At 27.3% G+C, this 25,312-nt stretch overlaps 1 protein-coding gene across 4 annotated transcripts; it reads left to right on the top strand.

Moving 5' to 3' along the window:
• The first annotated feature begins 1,944 nt into the window (after positions 1-1,944).
• LOC130960487 (glutathione S-transferase zeta class-like) lies at positions 1,945-5,840 on the top strand. 4 transcript variants are annotated; one of them, XR_009079132.1, is made up of 9 exons: positions 1,945-2,183; positions 2,378-2,434; positions 2,536-2,621; positions 3,117-3,188; positions 3,755-3,808; positions 3,914-3,986; positions 4,114-4,175; positions 4,278-4,847; positions 5,498-5,709. XR_009079132.1 is itself a non-coding variant. In XM_057885896.1 (9 exons), exons 1-9 carry the CDS (start codon positions 2,114-2,116, stop codon positions 5,609-5,611), a joined length of 639 nt encoding a protein of 212 aa, XP_057741879.1. In that variant the 5' UTR covers positions 1,945-2,113; the 3' UTR covers positions 5,612-5,839. The 4 variants fall into 4 exon arrangements, 3 of the variants coding, with proteins under 3 accessions (XP_057741879.1, XP_057741878.1, XP_057741880.1); XM_057885896.1 differs by having other exon boundaries at positions 3,914-3,977; positions 4,278-4,337; positions 5,498-5,839; XM_057885895.1 differs by having other exon boundaries at positions 4,278-4,337; positions 5,498-5,833.
• Positions 5,841-25,312: the final 19,472 nt, after the last annotated feature.

The raw sequence follows: 25,312 nt of genomic DNA, 5'->3' as shown, positions 1-25,312 counted from the left end.
ACACATTTAATGATTTCAAAACTCATAAACATTAATATTTCATTATTTATATACATCACATTTGAAACTTAAATACATAGAAAATAAAACTTAATAATAAGTTCTTTATATTATTTATTTACATAGATACTTAACAATCTCACATATTAAACTATTCCATCATTGATCAAATGACCAGAATTTCCTTAAGGATCCTCAAAGAAATCAGATACATCATAATGAGTGGTGGAATTTTCAGCATCATTTGAAACGAAATTCGACTCTTTTCCCTTGTCGTCTTTTTTCAAAGATGCTTGGTAAAGATCGACTAGGTGCCTTGGGGTACGACAGGTACGTGACCAATGGCCCTTTCCACCACAACGGAAACACTTATCCTATATTGATTTATTCTGCCCGATATTTCTTTCTTTATCCCACTTCTGGTGAGATCCTCTCTTTTGAATATAATTCATTTCCCTTCCATAATTTTTTTTGTTATTAAAACCTTGCCATTTACCTCTTCTGGGGTAATTTGCCACATTTACTTCAGGAAATGGGGCGGCACCAGCTGGGCGCGCTTCGTGATTTTTTAAAAGCAACTCATTGTTGCGTTCAGCAACAAGAAGGCAAGAAATTAACTCAGAATATTTTTTAAACCCTTTTTCTCGATATTGCTGCTGCAGGAGCACATTAGAGGCATGGAATGTTGAGAAAGTTTTTTCCAACATATCATGATCAGTTATCTTTTTTCCACATAATTTCATTCGTGAGGTGATTCGAAACATTGCAGAATTATATTCATTTATGGATTTAAAATCCTGCAGACGCAAGTGCATCCACTCATATCGGGCTTGAGGAAGTATCACCGTTTTTTTATGATTATACCTTTCTTCAAGATCTTTCCAAAAGATCTGCAAGATCTTTTAATGTGAGATATTCGTTTTTCAATCCTTCGTCAAGATGACGACGAAGAAAAATCATGACTTTGGTTTTATCCTTCTGGGATGCATTATTTTCAGTCTTAATGGTATCTTCAAGATCCATTTAATCAAGATGGAATTTAAAATTTTTTTTTTGAATGAAAGAGTTCAACACAACAAGTGGAGCAAAGAGAACAACAAAAATAAAAACAAAAGAAAAACCACTAGATTAGGCAGAAATCATGCAACACAACTATATGATACCCACTGTCATCTTTGGCATTGCCATCAACAACAGAAGGGATCCACATATAACCACTCCTTAAAATTTTTAAAAATCAGGTAAATTATTTCATCAACCCCTTTCCCATTATTCTGAAAGATCCTCTTATTCCTTTCAAGCCAGATATTCCAGATAATAGCACAGAAAGCATACCATCCACTTTTTGCGCTCCTACTTTCTAGTTGGTAGCTCAGTCCAACTCAAGAGCATTGAATTCAAGATGAGAGAGTTTCGATATAATGAAAATTTGTTACTTGAGTCTTCCTAAAAATTTGATCAGAGTCTCGTGTTGATAACATGTTGTAAAATAACTAAATAAATAAATAAGGAAGAGGTAATAAAATAAAGTATAAATAAAAAATACTATTATCAGTATTTACCAATACTATTATACTTCTATAAAGATAATATATTAATATTATATTAATAATATACAAAGAAAAAAGTAAATAAGTGCTTTATAGTAATAGAAAGAGAGGGAATATTTTAGTTTTATTATTGCTATGCTCAAAAGTCTCAACTTTATTCTCCTATTTATATAAGTGTAAAGTTTCACTTTTTAAATATTGAAAATACATGCACCGTTTATTCTTTAATATTTGTGCTTTCTAATAGTATTTCAATAAATCATGCTAATGCTGAGTAGACATAGATATAGACATCCATATCGTAACAAAAAATACTTATCTATTATTCATACAGGAGAGATTAGTCCACAACCATATCCATACGTATAAGAAATTTTCACACGTGTCATAAGTCAAAGGTCAAACTGCTTGACACAGTGACACTTGTCAAAGTAGATATGTTTGACCATATAGAACAAAAAAGAACACCGCAAAGTAGATTCAAGTGTAAAAATTACTTAATCTAGCATCTACCATTGGAGTGTAGCTAACAAGGAATCAGTTTCTCCATTACTACTACTACCATGATTGTGTTGTACTCTTATTGGTTAAGCTCATGCTCATGGCGTATCCGCTTTGCTTTGTGCCTCAAAGGTAAAGCTTTGGGATTTTGATTTGCAAATTCAGCACAACGATTCCCAAGTTTTGTCTTAAAAAATGTGTTCTTTATTTCTAGAGGGTTCAGAAATTGCAGCTCTATGCTAATCTTTGAATTTATTTATTTAACTTGGGACAAGTAATGTAGACTTTATTTGATTTTGGTTTTTCTATTGATCTGAAATGAATAGGGATTCCTTATGAGTATAAAGCAGTGGATCTTGTAAAAGGGGAACAGTTTAGTCCAGGTGAATGCATAGTTAGGGTACATGTGGATCAAAGGAAAAAAAATTGACTTTTACTGTTGAATGTATTGAATTAGAATCAATAATCTATGCTTGAATTTCAGAGTTTGAGAAATTGAACCCTCTCCATTGTGTTCCGGTATTAGCTGATGATCATGTGGTGGTTTCAGACTCTTATGCAATCTTTCTGGTATGTTTAATGCTAGCAATTTGTTAGAAAAAAGCTTGGTTGCGTGGTTTTTGTTTTCATTTTCTGTTTCGAGTTTCTCAGTGTTTTTTTGCTTTTAAAATCTTGAGAAGGAAAACAATGAAATCTGTTGATTTCTCAGTCATATCATTGTAGAGTTTAATTTTGATGCGCTGTTAGTACGATACTTATACAGTCGTTCAATCACATTCGTTTTTTTTTTACATCTATTCTCGCGGTTAACGGGAAAATGAGTTATTTTTGCTCTCGTAGAATTTCGTAATTAAATGTACATGTAAAATATTTTGCACTGGCCATCAAAATTAAATTCATTATTGTATCAAGCTTAATGATGGCCCTTAAGTGGGAAAATTATTAAAATTTTCTGATACTTGAATTTCGTTTTGATGCATGTCACTGATTATGGTTTGGTGTTCTTTGTTCAAATTTATACCAAAACAATAAAATAATGTCTTCCGCTTCGTCCTTTTTTATTAGTATTTGGAGGAAAAGTATACTCAAAAGCCACTTTTGCCAGTTGATCCTCAGATCCGAGCTCTCAATCTTCAGGTAAATTTTGATATGATTGAAATTTTCGATTAGTAACATGAATGCTTCTTGAATAGATGTTCATTTTAAACACTTAATCCTACTGGTTTAGCATCTTCTAAAAGAATTCAATAGGAAGAAATCAAATCATCTTGAGAATTATTATAGGAGAGAGAATATTATAAATAAAACCTTCTTACAAATATTCTGATATATAGCTTCTACAGAATGCAATATATATATATAAAGGAACAAGAAAACCATGCATTGTAAGCATTTTCAACTAGTTCTTGATTCTGTAATCCAATCTGTAATGGATAATAGTTGAATTTTGCATGATGTTAGATATATAACCATTTGTGTGTCTCTTACTATCAGCTTGAACTTTTAGAACAAGTAGTTTCCCGATATGGTATAAGAGTTTCTATAACCAAAAAGATCTAGAATAGCATTTCTCAAAAGATGATCTTGCATGAGTGGACGTGATAGAGATATAATCGTTCATATACCTGCATTTATTACATTATTATATGGTCATATCATCGAGGCCCCGTATCATCTAATGATTATACTATATTGTTTCACAGATAGCAAGTATGATTAACTCCAGCATTCAACCTTATCATATGATTAGTGCTTTGGTATATCTTCTTTTCATTTGAAATGCTTGGATTGCCTCTATGCACACAAAATGTTTTTGCAATTTTTGACATTTTTCATTTGTCTGATTTCCTTTTTCCTAATAGAAAGATATGGAGAAAATGTTTGGTGCTGAAACAAAACAGTGGGCACAATATAAGATTGACAAAGGTTTCTGGGGTAATTAAGCACAATTTTACCACACTAAGATATGCATATATGGCATGTACTTTGCATTTTGAAATTGTTTCAAAATCTTTTCTTATAATTGACCAATATATATATATATGTGTGTGTGTGTGTGCAGCTCTTGAGAAGTTATTGAAGGATGTTGCTGGAAAATATGCAACAGGGGAACATATCTACATGGTGCACTTCTTGTTGCTCTTAAAGATTAAAGATATCATACTAAAAGATGCATATCTAACAAAGTGTTTTTTTTTTTTGTGAAAAAAAACTTGTAATGTGCAGGCTGATGTATTCTTGGCTCCACAGATTATGCAAGCAGTTAATAGGTTTGATATTGATATGGTAAAGTATAGAGTAAATAGACAAAAGTATACGTGATAGAATGTGGGATAGACTAAAGTACACACACAAGATTGTAAACATCAAAGTACACCCGGAAAATTGTTTTCGATGGACAACATTGTCATGCCGTTAGTGATTTTGTAAGACTTAGGAGTGTATTTTTGTCCTTTGAAATCAGTATTTTGGGTGTGATTTCATATTTACGAACTTTGGTGCGTAATTTTGTCAACGACAAACTCTTTCATGTGTAATTTTGTTCATTTATTCAAAAGTATATATACATCTCGTGGTTTATTGATACAATTCTCTTATTTGTGGTTTACATAGAAAAGCTAGGTGTATAAGTGATTTCTGACCCGCACAAACATACTTGGCTTTTCTTAATATTTCAGAAGTGTTGTCAAATCATATAAAAGTGTTGGATATACTTGATTGGAAGTGAGTCAAGTCAGCTCATGAGCCAGTTCGAACTCGACTCGTCAATAGCTCGATAAGTGAATTCGTGAGCTGGTGAGCCGAACTTGAGTTTAGAATTGAGCTCATAAATTAAATGAGTCGAGCTTGAACTTGGATAAGTTCAGCTTATTAGCTCATGAGTTGGCTCAATTATATATATAATATTAAAAATATAGATTAAATGCATATAGGATATGCGTATTAATAATTTAATATATATATATATATTAATTTTATATATATATTAATGTTCTTAATTATTTAAAATTTTATAGTCATTTTTTATATATAATTTTAATGTAGGACATAAATAAAAAATTTATAATTGATAGATAGTTTATCTTTTTAATATATATAAGTTATAATTTATTGATATAAAATTATAGATTATGTTCCTATTATTTGAGTTAGCACATGAGTTCGAGCCAGTTCATGAGCTTTCATTGAGGTAAGGTTAAGTTTACGAAATAAGCTTGATTGTTAATGAGCGGAGTCGTGAGCCAATTTTAATTTTCATGAGTCGAATTTGAGTTTGGTCTAACTCGACTCAATAATATTTAGCAAGAGCTTTACATAGGCTTTTTTTTTTCATAACACTTGCAGAAATAATCTTACGATAAACTTTGGTAATATTGGAAAATATTTTACGATAGATTTTAAACATTATATTAAAATGAACATTTTAAAATTGTTGTTTTTTACAGTCCAAATACCCTACTCTGAGGAGGTTGTCTGAAACATACAAAGGTTTAGCAGAGTTCCATGCCTCATCACCACAAAGTCAACCTGATGCTTGCATTACCAATAATAACCTTTGACTAGCTAGTCAATAGTTATTATGTAGAGATCTTCTATATCTTCATTCTGTAGGGAATATTGTTGCTGTAAACTTGTAATATTTTGAATTTGTTAATGGATCAATAATTTTGAATGTTTGTAACATGTCCTCCTTCTACACAAAACTAGGGGTGGAAAAAATAAAGCTATTTATATTTATAGCTTTCCAAAGTTTTTTTTCCCTCTATAGTTCTGCTATTTTTGGCTTCAGGTAATAACAGAACTTTTCAGAGTTTACTAAAAAATATTTGGTATACTAAAGAAATATTATATGTATATTAAAAAGTAATCACCAATAAACTATTTATAAGAATATGCACGTGTTTATTATTTATAAAAAAATTTGATTATAATATTTTTTTATAGTTATAATCATTCATTTAAACTCAAAATGAGAGTGAGAAACATTCAAAATCGCATTCGTAATAGACTAACAGATAAAAAATTACAAACAAAATACTAATAACCTAAGAAGTTTGGAGATTATTCTACTATGATTACTTCGATAATTAATTATTTATTAAAAAATTATACAAAATAATATGTATAAATATACATAAATATATATATGATGGTTAAATTTTAACATTTATGGAGCATTTTTGAAAAAAAAATTCACATGTAAGAGCATAGTAAGATGCATCATGCAAATTAATCTACTGATATTGTGTATCAATATAATTATTGCAAAGAAGCAATAATTTGCTTAATGGTGACCAGAAAGATTATATCTTCACCTCTTTTGAAACAACCTTAAGTATGTTTGGATAGAAAAATTCAGGAATTTAAAATGCTATGTAATTACATTGTCAAAATTTAGATTCATGTAAGTTTAAATATTTTATTCCTATCTGCAATAAGAGAAAATAAAAAGGTATACATATGTGGCAAATTTGATCCTGATTTTTTTCCTTTCTGTTATTAGTCAAATTTAAAAAAAGAGATAAGGAAAAAAATTTGAAAATTTTTATTTTATGAAAGTATTTTGAATCAATCAAAATATTCCATTAAAATACATAGGATTTGTAGTTTTTTTTATATCCAAATAATAATTTTTAAGGAAAAAAATTCAGAGACCTTTAGAACAATATATTAAATATAACATTGATGAGATTATTTATGGTGTTACGAAAACTAATTATGGTTGTGTTTTTTAATTTCTTAAAAAAGTATTATACAACTTGAGCTTTTTTTAACTTGAAATTTGATTTTTAAAGGTTTTTTTTTATTTTATAAAATTTATATATGTTTGATCTAATTCGTCTTTCATGATAAACTAAGTAAACGTGTGATTGTTCATTATTTTTTTTTCTTAAAGAATTGTAATAACATTATCTTTAAACATTAAAGAAAAATCTCCTTGTAGATAGATACAAATCTTATAGTTGACTAAAAAAGGTAAATAACAAAAATAATATACTATTTTGTCAACGTTAAAATCTTTCAAATATCAAATTAGTATTTACTTTTAATCAAAATCAATCAATAAATAGTCCATATCTTTGAACAATTTCAAATTCATTTTTATATTATGATTTTAACTTTCTTATGCCTTCTAATTAATTATTATCTCTACCCAAAAAAAAAGTTCCTTTCGGCGTTAAACATATATGGATATTTTTTGTTGACCCAATGGCCAAAAGTAAATATTACTTAGAAGTTAGAACAAGGATATGTTGTGGAACCAAAAGATAATGTTATTCACAAATTTTTAAGGAAAAAATCATTAATAAATCACACCCTTAATTAGTTTCCATGATACTATAAATAATGTCAACAATGAGGTTGATTATTAATCTTTCAAGAAAACAAAACAAACTTTTCTACAATGGCTATCAACGGTTATACAAAAATCTTCTTATGCAGTCTTCTTGTTGCTCTGCTTTTGGCTTCAGGTAAGCAAAAATATTTCCCCATCCATTTAAAAATAATGATTTCTTTGACTTTTTTTATATATTAAAAAATGGTGTGTTTAATACAAATAGGTCTAAATTTATTAAATTTTTTAATGTATTAAAAAATAAAACCACGGTTATTTTGAAACGGAACGAATACAACAAATATGTGAATTGATAAATTATTATTGGATTTTTTTGCAAGAAGGCTCTCTAAGAAGGCCGAGCCAATATATATATATATATATATATATATATATATATATATATAGGTTAATTACAAAAAATATCTCTAAATTATTTAAATACCGATAAAAATACACCCAAATTTTATTATTTTCAAAAATTGTCTTAGAGATTGAATTTTGATATGTTTTTTTGCAAGTATAATTAAAAAAAAATGAGATATTATTATTCTTAAAATTTGGTAATTTTTTTATAAGTATATATTTTTTATAATTTTTTAAAAGTATTATTAGTTGTTAACAAAAAAATATATACTTAACGAAAAATCACCAAATTTTAAGAATAATAATATCTCATTTTTTTAATCATGCTTGCAAAAAATTGTATCAAAATTCAATCTCTAATGTATTTTTTGAGAAATACATATTTAATGTTAGATAATCTTGCAAAAAAAACTAACACTAAATATGTATTTCTCAAAAAATATATTAGATTCGATTTGAAACACATTAAATCCGATATGATGATTTTAGGGTGTATTGGATAGAAATTTTGGTCATATCCAATCGGATTCGATCCGCGTACTCTCGTACTTGGGTTGGTCAAGTGGTTAGTTTACTACTTTACTTATGTGCTTAAACAAGTGTCATATGTTTAAATTTTATTTTGTGCATATAACTACTCATTGGTTAACAATAAACCTTTAAATAGAGTTATAATTTGCAACATATTAGTCCCTAGTTTGTCGTGGTAAAAAAACATAGTAGAAAAAAAATTAAAATCTTTTAAAATTTAAGAACAAAGTTAAAATTTTGGATAGATATTAAGGGAATTTATTTATTATACTTTTCTGAAGAAAAAGGAAAAAAATGCCCTATAAAAGTAAAAACCAATTTTGTCTTTATATTATAATTTTTTCACAATATATTATTTTCAAAGAAGTTATATATTTTTTGCACATACAAATTCTAATGACCACAATGTGTATTGAATATTGCAGAAGCAACAATTTGCACAATGGCAGCAAGAACAATGTATGAGAAGCAGAGTATGCAGTGCTTTGATGAAGCAACTAAATTATTTTGTCCAGATCCTCAGCACCTAAAAGATGATGCTTGCTATAAGTACTGTCAAGACATGTACTATGTTATAGGACATTGTGTTACTACTCCTACTCCACTAGGTTGTTGTTGTCTGATCGTTAACTGAAGTTTATGGCAAGTGCTTATGATTATGATGATTATAATAGCTATATAAGCATATTACAGTTTATGGCAAGTGCTTATGATTATGATGATTATAATAGCTATATAAGCATAATAATATGTAAGTTTAATTATTATGTTGATTTTTATAATTTTATTAAATTTTTAATTAAGTTTTATATTTTTTTTAATTAAGTCTTTTAATTTTGTAATTACGTCCTTATATGTTAAAAATATTAAAATTAACATAATATTTTTATCAAAATACATGCGATCAAAGATTTAATTAAGTTTTTAATTATAAATATCTTTAATTTGTAAAAAAATATTTAATTAATTCTAATATTTTTTATACTAGAAAAGGACTTAATTACAAAATTAAAGTAGTGTAAGAACTTAATTGAAAAGAAAAAAATATAAAGACCTAATTAAAAATTTAATAAAATTATAGGAACTAACAGAATAATTAAACCTAATATGTAAGCATAATAATATGTTGGGTTTATCTATTATATATCCTATTCTTAGGGCATGTGTTAAGATTGCAAAACAAAAAAGTTTTTATTGATAATAAAAAAAATTAAAATTTTAATATATTTATTTTATATTTATTAAATAAAAATATTTAAAAATTTTTACTAATAATAAATTTATTATGTGTCCTTAAAATACATGTTAACTAAATCTTAATATATTTTAAGCATCATTACAATTGAAGTTATATTTTTTATTTTGATAATATTTTTATTTTTTAAATTGAAAAGCGTCATTAACTAATAAACAAAACAATACTTTAATTTTAATAATATTTTTTAAGTTGTTAAATTTATATAGCTACTATAATTATTAGGGTGTTTGCGGTGCGGTTTGGATTGGTTTTGAGTCAAAAACTCATCCGATCCGAATACTAATTTTACTTTTAGTGTGGTTTGGATTGGATGCTTTAAAAAAAAATTCGATCCGATCCGATCCAATTTCAAGCGGTTTGGATTGGATTGGATTTGCGGTTTATAAATTAAAAAAATTAAATACATATAACAAGTCTCAACATCAAATTTTAAATAGTCAACAATAACATAACAAGTCTCAATAATATCTTAAAAAAACCAACGATAACATAACGATAGAAATAAAATTATAGGTTAGTTAAAATAAATAAATAAATAACATTTTGAACATAAAATATTTATTAAATAATAATAATACATGAATAATATAAAAATCTATAAAAAATTGAACATGTTATAATAAGTATAATTGTAAATATAATACTAAAATAATAATATTATAACACATTATGTGGTTTGGATTGGATTGAATCGGTTATGAAAATTAGATCCGAAATTCGATCCGATCAAGCGGTTTGTAAAATATAGAATCCAATTAAATTCGAATTAGTACGGTTTTAATCGATTTTCGGTTTGAATTGAATTGAATGATCGATTTAAATTGAATTGGATGATCAGTTTAATTTGGATCAGTTTGAATTTGAACACCCCTAATAATTACCATAATTATAGAATCATAGCATGCGTGTGTCTATAATATATATGCCTTGTTTCCATAATATAATTAATAATAGGTCAAAATAAATGTATTTTGAGAGCTCCATAATAATAATAATAACTGAGACCTTAATTTTGGGCTTTACATATATAAACTTAATATACGAAAGTGTAATGAATTTGTTATTTACTTTGATTATTTTAAATTTACTTATTCTATGCAATGTCAATAAAAAAACTATTGAAATATATAAAGTATAAACAATTAAACACATACATAAACACATTAGGCACCTTGATATCCCACGATATAATTACTTCAGATTGGTTAGATCAACCCAAATTATGCCGTAAGAATAACCTAAAAACATAATGGCACTAATATTATAAACTCAAATCCGAACCACACAAAATAAAAAAAAAAAAGAAAGAAAGAAAGAACTCGTCTTAATAACCCAGCCCTTCAATTTTTCTAAGTGTATCCAGAAACCTATAAATATGTAAAATTATTTTCAAAGATAAACTTTAACAGTTTTTCTTTGAAAATGTCATAAATTAAAACTTATGAAATGTATTTCACCAATACATTTAATATTGCAATATCTCACTTTTCCATTTCATTAATATTAATTTGTATATTATGGACATCAGATCCTTGGACAATTGGCAAGTTTGATTTGATAGTAGATTTTATAAATCAGTGGCAATTAAAATAATATATGCGTAATTGGCAAGAATATAATCAGTGTTTAGTTTTTAAATTGTTGCTAATGAAATCAATTTTTGAATGAGTTGGAAGCAAGAAAAAGAATGGTCAAAGATAATATTCTCATACATTTTCTTATATATTAAATAACTTGTCAATGCCTTCTACTCATATTCCTTTCATTGTAATACACTAATACCACGGTTTAGTGGCGGATTCAAAAATTTTATAAGAGGGACCAAATTAAATATAAAATAAATTAAAATATAATATAATAAAAAGTCAACAAAATATAATTTATAGTATATAAGTCAAAATTAATAATTATATTATATAAAAATCAACATTCAACTACATACTTTAAATTTTGGTATTTTTAAAATTGTTTTGCGATATTTCATATAACTAAAATTATCAATTTACTATCTGAAATAAATTTTAAAGCATTCTCTTTTTCAACATATACAATTATATAATCTACTAAAAATTTGTTTTTTTTTTATCTTGTTTTAATAATTTTTATTGTTTAAAAAATCTATTCAATTGTTATTGTTGTCATAAAAAAAGTCAAAATAAATTTTTTTTTATAATTATTAATTTTTTACATTAATCTAAACCTATATATTTCAATAATTTTTTAATTATTTATATATTTATAAATTTTTATTATTTTTAAATTTATTTTTTATTTGTTACTAATATATTATAATACACATTATAATTTATACATATTAAATTACTAATATGTAATTTTTTTTAGTGTGTAATATATTAAAATGTATTTAATCTATAATTAATATATATAGTAATTATATAATAATAAACTAACAACACTACTTTTTTTAAAAAAAAAATAGGGGGACCATGGCCACCTTAGGCCCCCCTGGATCCGCCAGTGCCTCGGTTAACCTTTTTATTACGAATAAAGTATCGTTTTTGTTCTTAACTTTTGGGGTAAATTTTAAAATTGACTCTAACGTTTCAGTTGTCCTATTTAAATCTCTAACATTTTAAAATTGACTCAATGTTATCCTGCCGTTAGAAATTCGTTAACAGAGTTGACGGCAGAACAAAATTGAGACGATTTTAAAATGTTAGAGACTTAAATAGGACGAAAACGTTGGGGACAAAAATGATACATAGAAATAAATTTTTTATTTTATCCTTCAATAATATCAATTTTTTACTATACATAGTATTCAATTATTTTTTAATCACATCTAAGTAAATTACACTTAATCATATTACTTTCATTCTAAATAAATTAATTTTTTTATAATTTTACTCTTAAAGATTTTTAGTTATCATGAAATATTTGTAGAATGACTAGTATATAAACTTGCAGAAAAGAAAAAATAATATATATACAATAAAATATAAATTATACCTTTTGTCTCTAATGTATCAAAATTCTTTAAAATTATAAAAAATTAATTTATTTAAAAGAAAAGTAATGTGATTAAGTGTAATTTATTTAGATGTAATTAAAAAATAATTGAATATTATGTACAGTAAAAAATTGATATTATTAAAAGATAAAATTAAATTAAAATTTATTTTTATGTATCGTTGTCCTATTTAAGTCCTGCCGTCAATTCTGTTAACGGATCCTTAACGGCAGGACAATATTGAGTCAATTTTGAAACATTAGGGACTTAAATAGGACGATTGAAATGTTAGAGACAACTTTGAGACTTACCCTAAACGTTGAGGACAAAAACGATACTTTACTCTTTTATTATATATAAAAAAACATAATTATTCATATTTGATGTAAAAACAATAATAAATAATTAATAAAGTTAGATGTCCGAGCGTATTTTAAACCAAATTTTCAACTAAATCATCATGTACTTCTTTTTTTCATACATATATGTCGCACTTCTTTCTTCAACGTTGGTATTATTATGGTTGCCATAACGGTTGTCGTCATCGTCATTATTGCAACCGTTGTTGTTATTGTTGTTGTTTCTACTGGTGTTGTTATTGTTGTTGTTTAATTTATTCTCTTTTTTTCTCTTCATCCTCCTTTATTATCATTATTATTATCGTCTTCGTCGTCTTTATCATCATCTTCTTCTATATATATTCATAAAACTAGAGTATGAAAATTTTAATTCACAACATATGAATTTTGGAGCAGAGCTCAAAAAATTTTAGTATAAAACACAAAAATTTTCGAAGGGCCACATGTCGAGAATATCAACACCCAATCAACAAAGTAAAACAAAATATGCACTACACTCAAAACATTAACACTCAACCAACAAAATACACATAGTTAAGGGTGGCAAAATGGGTAATCCACCCTACCAAAGGCTGCATCAATAAAAACCCCCTCGTGCGTACCAAGTAAAGTGGGATCAAAATGCTAGTCAGGCCCACTTTTTATGATGGATTGGCGAGCTAGCCTGCTTAACATTTAATAAAAAAAACAATAAACATATGAGAATTAAAAAATTAAATATAAATAAAAATAATTAAATTATAATACAATTTTTTCGCTATCTTCTTTTAAATTTTTAACTTTAATAAAAATTATTGAAAATAATATCAACGAATTGAATCATTTTTATTTTAATAAATAAGTTACATAATTTCAGCATATATATAAAAGTGTAAAATAAATAAATAAAGTGAATTACAAAAAGAAGAACAAAAAGAAAAAAAATGAAAAATTTATGTTTAAAAATTATATGATTGTTAATTTTTGTATAATTAATCACTTTTTTATTATAAAAAAATCTTTGGCACCAAAACTCGCAGGTTTAGCGCAGTTTTTCGATATTGACAGGTTCAAAATCATAGCGTTTTTCATCTTTTTTGGCAGATTCGACGGTTCGACCCGTTTTATTATTCCTATGCATAGCACATAAATTTGGGGTATAGCACAGAAATCTTGGTGCACAACACATAATTTTAGTGTGCAGTACAAAATTTTTTTGAAGACAACATACTAAACATATTGACTTAGAAACTAACATAATACATTCGCAGTAAAATTTTGTGTTAGGGGCAAAAACTTCTGTACTATATAAATATTTATATGTGTATGTGCAAAATGATTTTTACTAAGTTTGTGTGATGTGCGAAAATTTTTGTGGGATTTTTTTTATATAAATTAAATAATTCTATTATTTACCGATATAAATAATTTCCAATGTTTTTACCAAATTGCGTCGCATCTCATATTTTGTTTACACTGCATTTCGTTTACAGTGAAAATGAAATACGTGTAAAATAAATTTGTTTACACGGTAAACGAAATACATGTAAAATTAATTTGTTTACTGTGTAAAGAAAATACGTTAGGATAAATTTTCAGCAGCTATAAACGGATATGAAACCCATTATATTCTTCACAACAAGTTCACTACTTCTCTTACACCTTATTCTTTCGCAAATTAGCCACAATGTCTAGTAGTAGCAGATATTTGGTTGTATGTATGTATCCCAATTACCTTATGAGAAATGGTGATAATGAGGTCGTGTTTGAGTGTGAGAATCCCGTGTTGTTGCGCACACAGCGAGTTGCCTCGTTATCGAAGCTGAAGAGTCTGATATTGAGAAACGTCGCTGATAGTGGGAGAAAAGAGGTTGAACGGGTAGGGTATAGGCTGCTAGTACCGATGGAAAATAGAATTTTTCGATTTCGTCTGTTTTGGCTGTATGACGACGAGCATGTGCGGCTGATGTTTGACATCCATGGTAGAATCATGGCCGAACAAGTGATGGAGCTCTCCGCAGAGGTTGGTGATGTTGGTGGTAATGGATCTGGACAATCGGACTTTGTGCAGGATGATCCGCCTCTCACACCATCGCCCATCCATGTTGCTAGTCCGTTGGATGGCATGGACATTGACAGTGATGGATCTCACGAGGATTATATTGCAGATAGTAACGACAGCGATTCGTCACAAGATGATGACGAGGAGGAGCTTGTGTCCGAGACTCCGGTGGAGCCATCACACCAGTATCTTTTGCCGGTCCCATACCCAATTCCAGCGTTGTCGTCTGTGTCAAGTCATTATCATACGTTGGACATGGATGTAGTGCAAGAGAAAAATTAATTTTCCAACACGGGTGAAGACGATTACAAGTTAGATGGGTGCAGGGACGGTTCTATGTACAATGGTGTGGGGGCAAGCGCCCCACTACGATTTGAAATTTTTTTTAGTAGTATATGATAATAATATTTATTTGTCCCCATTAGATTATTAAACTTGACCCCACAATAATTTTTTACTCAACTTTTGGTACTTAATCGTCAATTTAAAAATTTTATATTAGAAATTCGTTAGAATGATTAATTCTCAAATTTAAACGAAATTAGTGTTGTTCCTTTTTTAAAATCAACTCAAAAGAATATTATTTATCTTCTTTTTAAATTAGCTTTAATTTTTATATAGCAACTGTATTAATTGAAAGAACTTTTTTAACTATAAATATCAATAAGAGTCGACTTCTAATTGTGTTGGGAAGTGGATTTCTATATAATTATTTAGTAATATATATAAAAAGAGAAAAATTTTGATGGTAGTGTTAAGAGAAAAATTATTTAATTTTTTAAAATAAAAAACCTAAAACAATAGAATTTTAAATTATATATTATTATTTAATTTACTATTTTAGTATTGTAATTTATATATTAGATATTTTGAAGGCTAATCATATTTTACAATAATAAAATATAAGAAAATTATATGGTACAGATCTAAATCTGTACAGATTTAAAGATGTAATGATGTGGCAAAATCTAAACCACACATCCTAAAGCTACACTTTTCACTCAAAACCGTAACTCTTCACAAAGAAAAGCGTCACCTAATGGAAAAAAGTAAATTAGAAGATTTAAGAGAAGAAATAATTAAGTTATCAAAATTAATAGATCAAAAATTAATGATTTTAACTAATGTTAATTGTAATGACACCGAATTCTTAAAATCAATACAAAATGATTTTTCTCAAAATCTTTATTTTACTATAAGTTTTATTGAAGGACTTCAAAAACCTGAAAAAACTTATTTTTCACACGGAATTTCTAAAAAATGTTACCATGGAAATGATTCCCCACATCTTCAACCCACAATTAAATTCTATAGTAGATATGCTTGAAGAAATATTAGTATCCATAAAATTTCAAAGGGATAAGGAAAAAGAAAATCCCAAAGAAGAAAAATTTCAAAATATAATCAACATAACAGATCTAAAAGTAAAACCACCATTGAAATTATGAATATTGAAGAAAAATTAGAAGAAGTTACAATGCTTTTTAAACAATTAAAAATGGCTCAAGAAAATAATATTATGGAACATGATTTTCAAATAGAAGAAGAGTTAGTTAATTCTGAAAATATAGAAAATGAAGAATACATTCTAGATTATTCAAGTGACGAAGAACCAGCAATTCCAATACAAGTAAAAAATGAAGCTGGAACATCTAAGGATAATCAATCTCAATTTAAATAGGAAACAGGTTTTGATAATTATGCTTTCAAAAAAGGGTTTATAAATAAAGATTCAAAATATACAAAAATACCATCAAAATACGTTCCTAAAATCCAGAAAATAGAAGGAGAAAGAATGCTTGACTTAGACTGTAAAAAGAATGAAAAGGAAATTTTCGAAAATTGGTTGAATTCTTTTTTATTAAAAGTCTTTACTAATCCAAAACTTAGTGAATTGTCTGGAAGAGATATTTGGAATTACATAGGGTTTCATACTAAAGGAACTATAAGAGATTATATGACATCAATAGAGAACCAAATAATAGAAGAATTAGCAACAAAAACAACAGCTTATGATAAAATATTATATATAATAATGATTCTATATAAAGAATTTTTTAGAAAAAATATTATAGATCATAGACAAGAAGTCTATAATAAAGAATATCAAGAAGCAAAAAACCATCTAGCTAATATTCAGATATATGATCTATGTAATGTAGAGTCTTATATATGTGAATATAGAATACATTATTACAAATTAAAAGAAGAAGATAAAAATCATTATCTTAGTATGTATATAACAAAACTTCTATATCCTGCTAATGAATTTATAATGGGAAGATTTATAAGAGAAATAAATAGAGGGACAATTGAAAATAATTTTGGTGGAGCAACCTCTGCAATAAGAGAGGAAATAAAAGAACGTTGTATGCAAGAAGCGACTCAAAAAAGATTTGCAAATATAATTAGAATTTGCTGTCAGGATAATGAAGAAATACCCCAAAAATATGGTCTTAGTAAAAATTTTCAAAGAAAAAGAAAATATCAATTTAGAAAAAGAAAATACTATCCAAACTGGAGAAAAAAGAGGTACTTTAGAAAAAGAGATAACAATAAAAATAAAAGATAAAAAAATGACTATTGCCCGAATAAAAAAGAAAATTGCAAATGTTGGTATTGCCAAGAAGAAGGACACTATGCGAATGAATGTCCCAAAAAGAAGGATAAAAAAAATCTTACTAAGTAAATAGAAATTGCTAAGTCTTGTTTCATGGAACCATTAGAGGAATCTGATGATAACTTAGACTATATTTTTGAATATGTCTCAGAAACAGACTCAGAGATTGAGTAATAATGCTACATTTATTACTATTAAAAATAACAGAAAAGTTTATAAATGCTTTCATAGATTCTGGAGCAACACAATGCTTTGCTAGTTCAAATATAAAACTTGATTGGAAAAAATTAAAGAAACCATTAAGAGTTAGAATAGCTGACAAATCAATACATAAAATTGACCAAAAAGCAGAGATGGCTGAAATTTTTATTCAAAATTATAGGTTCATTGTTCCATCTATATATATGTTAGATTCTGGAATGGATTTTATTATAGGAAATAACTTTTTAAAGCTATATCATCCATTCATTCAAAAATTAACATATATAGTTTTAAAAGCTCTACACGATTCTTCAATAAATCAAAAATCAAAACGTATAAAAATACCGACTACTACTATAGATAAGATCTTAAAATTTAAAATATTTTCTATATTAGAGACATGTTATTTAAATTTATACTTTCAGATAAATATTCCAAATAATAATCTTGAAATAAAGATAGAAGAACTTTTGGATAAAATTTGTGCTGAAAATCCTTTAGATATTAAAAATACAAATAACGAATTAGTAAGCATTAAATTAAAAGATCCTACAAAAGAAATAAATGTTCCAAATAAAATTCCTTATTCCGCAAGAGATAGAGAAGAGTTTTCATTAGAATGTAAAGATCTTTTGGAAAAAGGAATTATAAGATTAAGTAAAAGTCCTCATGCGGCTCCAGCCTTTTACGTCGAAAACAATAATGAAATTAAAAGGGGAAAACGAAGGATGGTTATTAACTATAAGAAAATGAATGAAGCAACTATTGGTGATGCTCATAAACTTCCAAGAAAAGATTCTATTTTAGAAAAAATCAAAGGAGCAACGTGGTTTTCATCTCTTGATGCAAAATCAGGATATTGGCAACTTCGTTTAGACGAAGAAACAAAGAAATTAACTGCTTTTACTTGCCCAACAAAAGAATCAACAAGTGTGTTGCTCTATGAATGGAATGTATTACCATTCGGATTAAAACAAGCCCCAGGTATTTATCAAAGATTTATGGAAGAAAATCTAAAAGAGTTAAATGAATTTGTTTTAGTATACATTGATGATATACTAATTTTTACAAAACAGGATAAAGAAGATCATTTTCAAAAATTATTAATTGTTTTAGAAAGATGTAAAGAAAAAGGATTAGTTCTTAGCAAAAAGAAAGCAAGAATAGCAAAACAAGAAATAGAGTTTCTTGGATTAATTCTATCCACTCAAGGAAAGTTAAAACTTCAGCCAAATGTCCTAGAAAAGGTAAATTTATTTCCTAATAAAATAGAAGATAGAAAATAATTACAAAGATTTTTAGGGTGTATAAATTATATTTCTGATCAAGGATTTTTAAAGAATATAACAGAATATACTAAAAGCTTATTTCCAAAAATAAGTACTAAAAAAAATGGAAATAGGATGAAAAAGACAGTATGCAAATTCAAAGGATTAAAGAATTATGTGAAAAACTTCCAGAATTTTATATTCCAGAAGAAAATGACTACTTAATAGTAGAAACAGATGCTTCAGACATAACCTGGTCAGGATGTCTAGAAGCTAAGAAAGCTATAAAAAGTTTGGAACAAGAAAAAGAATCACTAGATTCTAAATATTCCCCAAAAGAATTACTTTGCAGGTATATTTCAGGGACTTTTACTCCAACAGAACAGAGATATACTACTCATGAAAAGGAAACTCTAGCAGCAATTAAATCTCTTAAGAAATAGAAAATTGATTTACTACCCAGAGAATTTACATTAAGGACAGATTCAAGTTACCTAACAGGTTTCATACGATATAATTTAAAAGTTGATTATAATCATGGACGATTGGTAAGATGGCAATTATTTTTGTTACAATATCCAATAAAAATTGAATATATTAAGGGTGACAAAAATGTTATTGCAGATACATTAACAAGAGAATGGAGTTCGTCTACAACGCATTAGATCAAGAAATTCAAAAATATGAGCAAGAACTCGACAAATGCAAGCATTGCCATCAACTAAGGACACAGATCCAATCTCTCAAGAAGGCCATTGAAGCAATGAAATCAACACAACAAGCAAAACCATCAGAGTTCAGCCAGCTAAGCATGGTGGACAAATCAGGTGAAGAAAAAATTTCGGAAAATAAAACAATTGCTGAAATCATTAAAAAATCCACCCAAGATAAAAAATATTATGTAATTTATAATGGCCCCATGAAAGGAGTATATGATGCCTGGGAAAAAGCAGCACCATTCACACACCAGTCAAGGATAATTCATAAAGGAGGATTTTCAACACTAGAAGAGGCAAAAGAATCCTTCAGAGAATTTGAAGCTCTTCATCCAGAACAAACTCTAAAAAGAGCAGATAAAGCTCCGATTCAAGCCCAGAGAACAGGAATAATGAGAAATATTCCTACAAGAGCTGAAATCAAGAAAAAGAAAAGGGTCTGTAGATCAAATCTCAGAGAAGCCCTCAACATAGTCCTAAATTGGACTGAAAAAAAAAGGCAATTTTGGGATATTATCCTATTGCCAAAGAACAGCTAACAAAGCTGGTTATATTTCCAGATGCTTCCCCATCGGACACATATCAGTTTTTCCAGTATGGATTAATTGATACAATTTTAATTTTTAATGATCTAAAAATTATTAGTGAGTTTCTTGCAGGATTCATTGATGCAGTAAAGAGATTTAAAAATATGATTGACAATGTAAATCCAAGGGATATATCCCTAAAATTTACGAATAGTCAACCTATTTTTAATGAAGAAGAAGAATGCTTGGTTCCAGCACATCAAGTAATATTCATGTCCGTCTTCCCAGGAAATTTTCAACCAATTGATCAAGTTCAAGATTTAACAATCTACAATCATGAAGGTAGACTAGCCAGCACACTAGCAAGGGTCTTCGAAAGAACTCAAAAGATAACAAGGGAATCTCACACAAGAATCCATTATAAAAGCAGAAATACTCTGCTTGTGTCCAGTAAAAGAAATGAAATTGAAGAGAGAGAGATGAGACTCTTGGTAGAGTTTGAATCTGCATTCTACAATCTATCTGGACTCTTAGAAAAACTCCCTGAAGGGATAAAAAGGAATCTCTGCTATTTGATAAAAAACAGAGAAGACCACAAGTGCCAGCTGTGTGTCTCAGAAATATCTGAAGAAAGCAATAATGAAATGGGATCCACCTACATGATAAAAGAAGAGGACAGCTCATCCACCCACATAAAAGAAGAGGACAGCGCATCTGAAGCATCTCTCGACATTATTGCATAATGACGTAAGCGCTTAGGTCATAGAGCACCAACAATGTAGCTGGTACAAGATAATAAATAATGATGTAAGCAATGACGTCATAAGAAGGGTAAGGATTGGAATTGTCCATCAGACCCAACCATTATAAATAGATTGCTTAGGCAATTATAGAAGACATCAGACAATAGAAAGCAGAAGGCTAAGAGTACTCATATGCTAGGAGAGCAAGGAGGAAGCTGCCAAGGCGATTCTATAGTCTGAAGAAGAATTCCCTTAGAAAAAACCAATTCTAAACTCCCCTCTGGAGTTAGTATCTACAATCTCCCTTCTGGAGATAAAAACATCTTATGTAAAATATTCTAAATAAAGGAAGTTTTTCTCCAGAAAGGTATGCCTTTATCCTAATCTCTTAGTTATGAATTATTTAGAAAGTTTAGAATTAACGGAAGAATCTGATTATTATAGATTATCTGCTTTATTAGATAATGAAAAACAGGTTGTTCTAAAAACAGAATTAAATCTCAAATCAAATGAAAATTTTAATAAACAAAATCTTTTAAAAGAAGTTTTTAATAGAAAAAATATAATATACTATGGAAAAATTCAACTTGAAGCCCCTATAAAGATAAAATCCGCCAATGGAGAACTTGAAATAGCTTTGATAAATGATGAAGAATTGAGTAAACAGATTGAGAAAATTAAGGATCAACAAAAAAGATCTAAAATTGGATGGATTCATATTAGTACTATACAAGTCTTAATCAAATCTACATATATGAAAGGAATTAATTCACCAATAAGATTAGCAATCTGTGACAAAAGAATTACTGATGACCCAATAGATCAAATAATTGGAATTGTTCATGGAAACTTGGCAAACGTAAATGTTAAATTCAATGCCCATCTTGGATATGCTATACCTTTATCAACTGAAAATCTTGGAAGATCTATAAGTTTGGCTTATAAATTTCACAGAAAGAATCTAATGGAACAAGACGATGAACCATTTTCAATTACATATGCAATAAATTATGCTTTAACAAATAGCCATCATAGTATAATATTTAAAAACAGAGAAAGAATTTATGTTGATGAATTATTTCAGAAAATTGTAAAAACAGAAATACCAAAATATAAAGCTATTGAAAATCCAGTTCTATTATTAAAAGAACCATCAGGAAAATTAGTTTCATCGAATTTTCAAATAAGAGAATCTAAAATTAATAGCCCTTTAAGTTTATCCAAGTTAAAGATTAAAAAAGAAAATTCTGAAATAAAAGAATTAACAAAAAAAAGTCGAAAAATTAAATGAAACCCTAAACATTAAATTATGACAATAAATAAAGAAAAAATATATGTAACTTATCAAGACAAGAAACAAGAGCTCTTTGAAAGAGAAAATCGGTTGAATTATTTACAGTTTTCTGAAATAAATCAAAGAGCATTTGAAGCTCTAAGAATAATCTATGACAAGTTAAAAAGAGAAGTCGAAGAGCTAGAAAAATTAATAGAATCTCTAGAAAATAGTGATGAATCGATGATAGAATTTTCAGAAATTCTAAAATAAATAATGAAGCATACAAAGATTGAGAGACCAGAAAATAAAATAAAAAGGAAAAGGGCGAAAAAATTAAAAGGTAAAATAAAGGAGTATAAAAGGGAATTAAATAATCTTCAGATCAAAATTGATGACCTTATAATAAAAAGGATAGAAATAAGAATAAATATAAACAAGTTGGAGTTAAACTTAAAAAATTTATAAATGCCTGGAAAACCATATTATGACTTAAAAGAATTAAAGCTATTAAAAGAAAAAATGGAGAATGAAGTTAAAAAATTAAAAAGATATTTAGAAACAACAGAAAGTGTAGAAATAAAAGAAGTTTTTGAGGATTTAAGAAAATACATTAAAGAAAAAGACAAACAGATAAAAGATTTTATATACAATAATCCATGCAAAAAAGAATATTATAAACTAAAACAAAATTGAAAAACTATAAAAATCAGAATTATGGTCAATACTTTTGATTATGAATTGGCAAATTATTCGAAAAATTTTTAAAGTCGTTTTACTTGTAAAAATTGGTATCAGAGCCAAGTTAACGATTAAGGGTAACACTTTCTCTTTAAGCAACACTTTTAGTGTCACGCTTTTAAATCAAAATCTGTAAATATGTACAAACATGCATCTGTACAGTAGATGAACCCTAAAATATAATCATAATAATAATCATATTATATGTATATAAAAAATAATTATTTATATAAAATATATATTAAAATATAAAATACACATTAAAAATAAGTTAAACAATACATATATTTATACACATATATATAATGGTTAATAAATAATTTAGTATTTAATTTTGTATATACACATATTATTTTTATTATAAAAATTATTATGATGTTATATAAATTTTGCCCCCACTACCAAAATTTTCTGGATCCGTCACTGGATGGGAGTCTGGAGTTCAGGGTGGGTCACAGATTCAAAAGCAAAGATGCAGTACTGCAGGAGGTGAAGAATTACAGCATCCGTCGAAGTGCAGAGTATCGAGTACTGGAGTCTGATCGATTAAAGTACCATGTGCATTGCCGACAACACGAAGTAGGCTGCCATTGGAGTCTCCGCGTCGCTTTCTGACAGAATCTCGGATATTGGTAAGTGTAAATGTCATCTATATTCTTAGCCATTACTTTTATGGTAAATGTACATATAAAAAAATCTACTTTTATTTCTTTAGGGAGGTTTGTAGGGTGGGAGGCGCGCACACGTGTCTAGCTCCCACCGACATTTGGACAATACTCTCATCTGTCGTGTCATCCTCTCGTTGATGCAATCCAACTCATCCGTGAGGATAGACAAAGCTATCACTTCAAATCCTCGTACAGAAATGTGTGAATGACGAAGTAGAAGGCAATTGCTCAGATATACGGTGATTGGGAGAAGTCATACAACAAGATGCCGAGGTTCCTATAGGCACTACAGAATTGTTGTCCCAGAACAGTATGTGATATCAGTATTGTTCCATACTATGATGGTCACCTCCTGATACGTGAATGCAGTATATTTGACAAAGTTTTTTGGACATTCCCTACCTGTGTGAAAGCCTTCAAGCACTGCAAGTCGTTTATATCCGTGAATGGCACACATCTATATAAAAAATATGGTAGAATTTTATTTATGGGAGTAGCACAGAACAAAAATGACAACATACTTTTCGTTACGTTTGTAATTATGGAGTTCGAGATGACAGAATCATAATCTTTTTTTTACCAATCCGACGCAATTTGGTAAAAACGTTAAAAATTATTTATATCGGTAAATAATAAAATTATTTAATTTATATAAAAAAATTATAATTCGATTCGATTCGCTGATATAATTTTATACATTTAATTTATTATACTTTTCTAATAGAACAAACAACAAAGCCATATACTCGTATATAGTTTTACCATTCAGTCAAACCACAAAATTTATTTGTGTTAGATTCATACTATTTTTTGAAAAAACCTAGCATAAAAAATAATACAAATCTAACACAAGAATAACACAAGAGTACTCTTAATATCATATAGTAATTATCAACAAGCAAATATATCAAATAAAATAATAATAAAAATATATTAAGATAAAAAAATGTAAAAAAAATTAATATAAAAAATAAAAATCACAAATTATTTAGACTAAAAGAATAATTTTATTATAATCATATATAAGGTACAATAGAATCTTAAATAAAACACAAATTACATATATAATTAGCCAAAACACTAAAACTTACAAATAAAAAATAAGATAAAAGAGTAAAATACTAAAATTATACCAAAAATTTATATCGCTAATAAAAATAACTTTTAAAGATACGAATAATGATTTGAAAATAAAACAACCAATAAATATTATATTTTTTAAAAATAATAAAAAAGTAATATTTAATAAACACCTTATCCATTTAATTTTAATTTTTGTAGAGATATTTAAATAACTATTAGTATTTAGAAGGTGCACAAAAAGATTAGAGCAAATTTTGATTTTTAGAACATTTTTAATTTAAAAAAACTTGATTATTCATAATAAAAAAATTGTTTTAAAAAAATTACTTGATATAAAATTACTAAATTTTAAGAATGAAGATTTTATTTTTTTAATAATGCTTATAAAAAATTGTATTAAAATTTAACTTTTAAATTTTTTAAAAAATATATATTTAATATCTATTTATTTTTATTGTATTTTTAAATTTTTTAGAGATTTATTTGTTATTCGTAACTTTTAGAATTATTTTTATCAACAATATGACTTTTGAGTATTATTTAATATTTTTACCCAA

The sequence above is a fragment of the Arachis stenosperma genome, chromosome 2 (assembly GCF_014773155.1).
Source record: "Arachis stenosperma cultivar V10309 chromosome 2, arast.V10309.gnm1.PFL2, whole genome shotgun sequence".
Taxonomy (NCBI): domain Eukaryota; kingdom Viridiplantae; phylum Streptophyta; class Magnoliopsida; order Fabales; family Fabaceae; genus Arachis; species Arachis stenosperma.
The sequence above is the reverse complement of the archived record's forward strand: the minus strand, read 5'-3'. Positions and strand labels throughout refer to the sequence as shown.

Bases quoted from the DNA above. Each gene is read 5' to 3' on its own strand.
- LOC130960487 (XM_057885895.1), top strand. From the start codon at position 2,114: ATGATTGTGTTGTACTCTTATTGGTTAAGCTCATGCTCATGGCGTATC. The intron at 2,622-3,116 runs GTATGTTTAATG...CTTTTTTATTAG, and splicing joins ACTCTTATGCAATCTTTCTG to TATTTGGAGGAAAAGTATAC. The intron at 4,338-5,497 runs GTAAAGTATAGA...TGTTTTTTACAG, and splicing joins ATAGGTTTGATATTGATATG to TCCAAATACCCTACTCTGAG.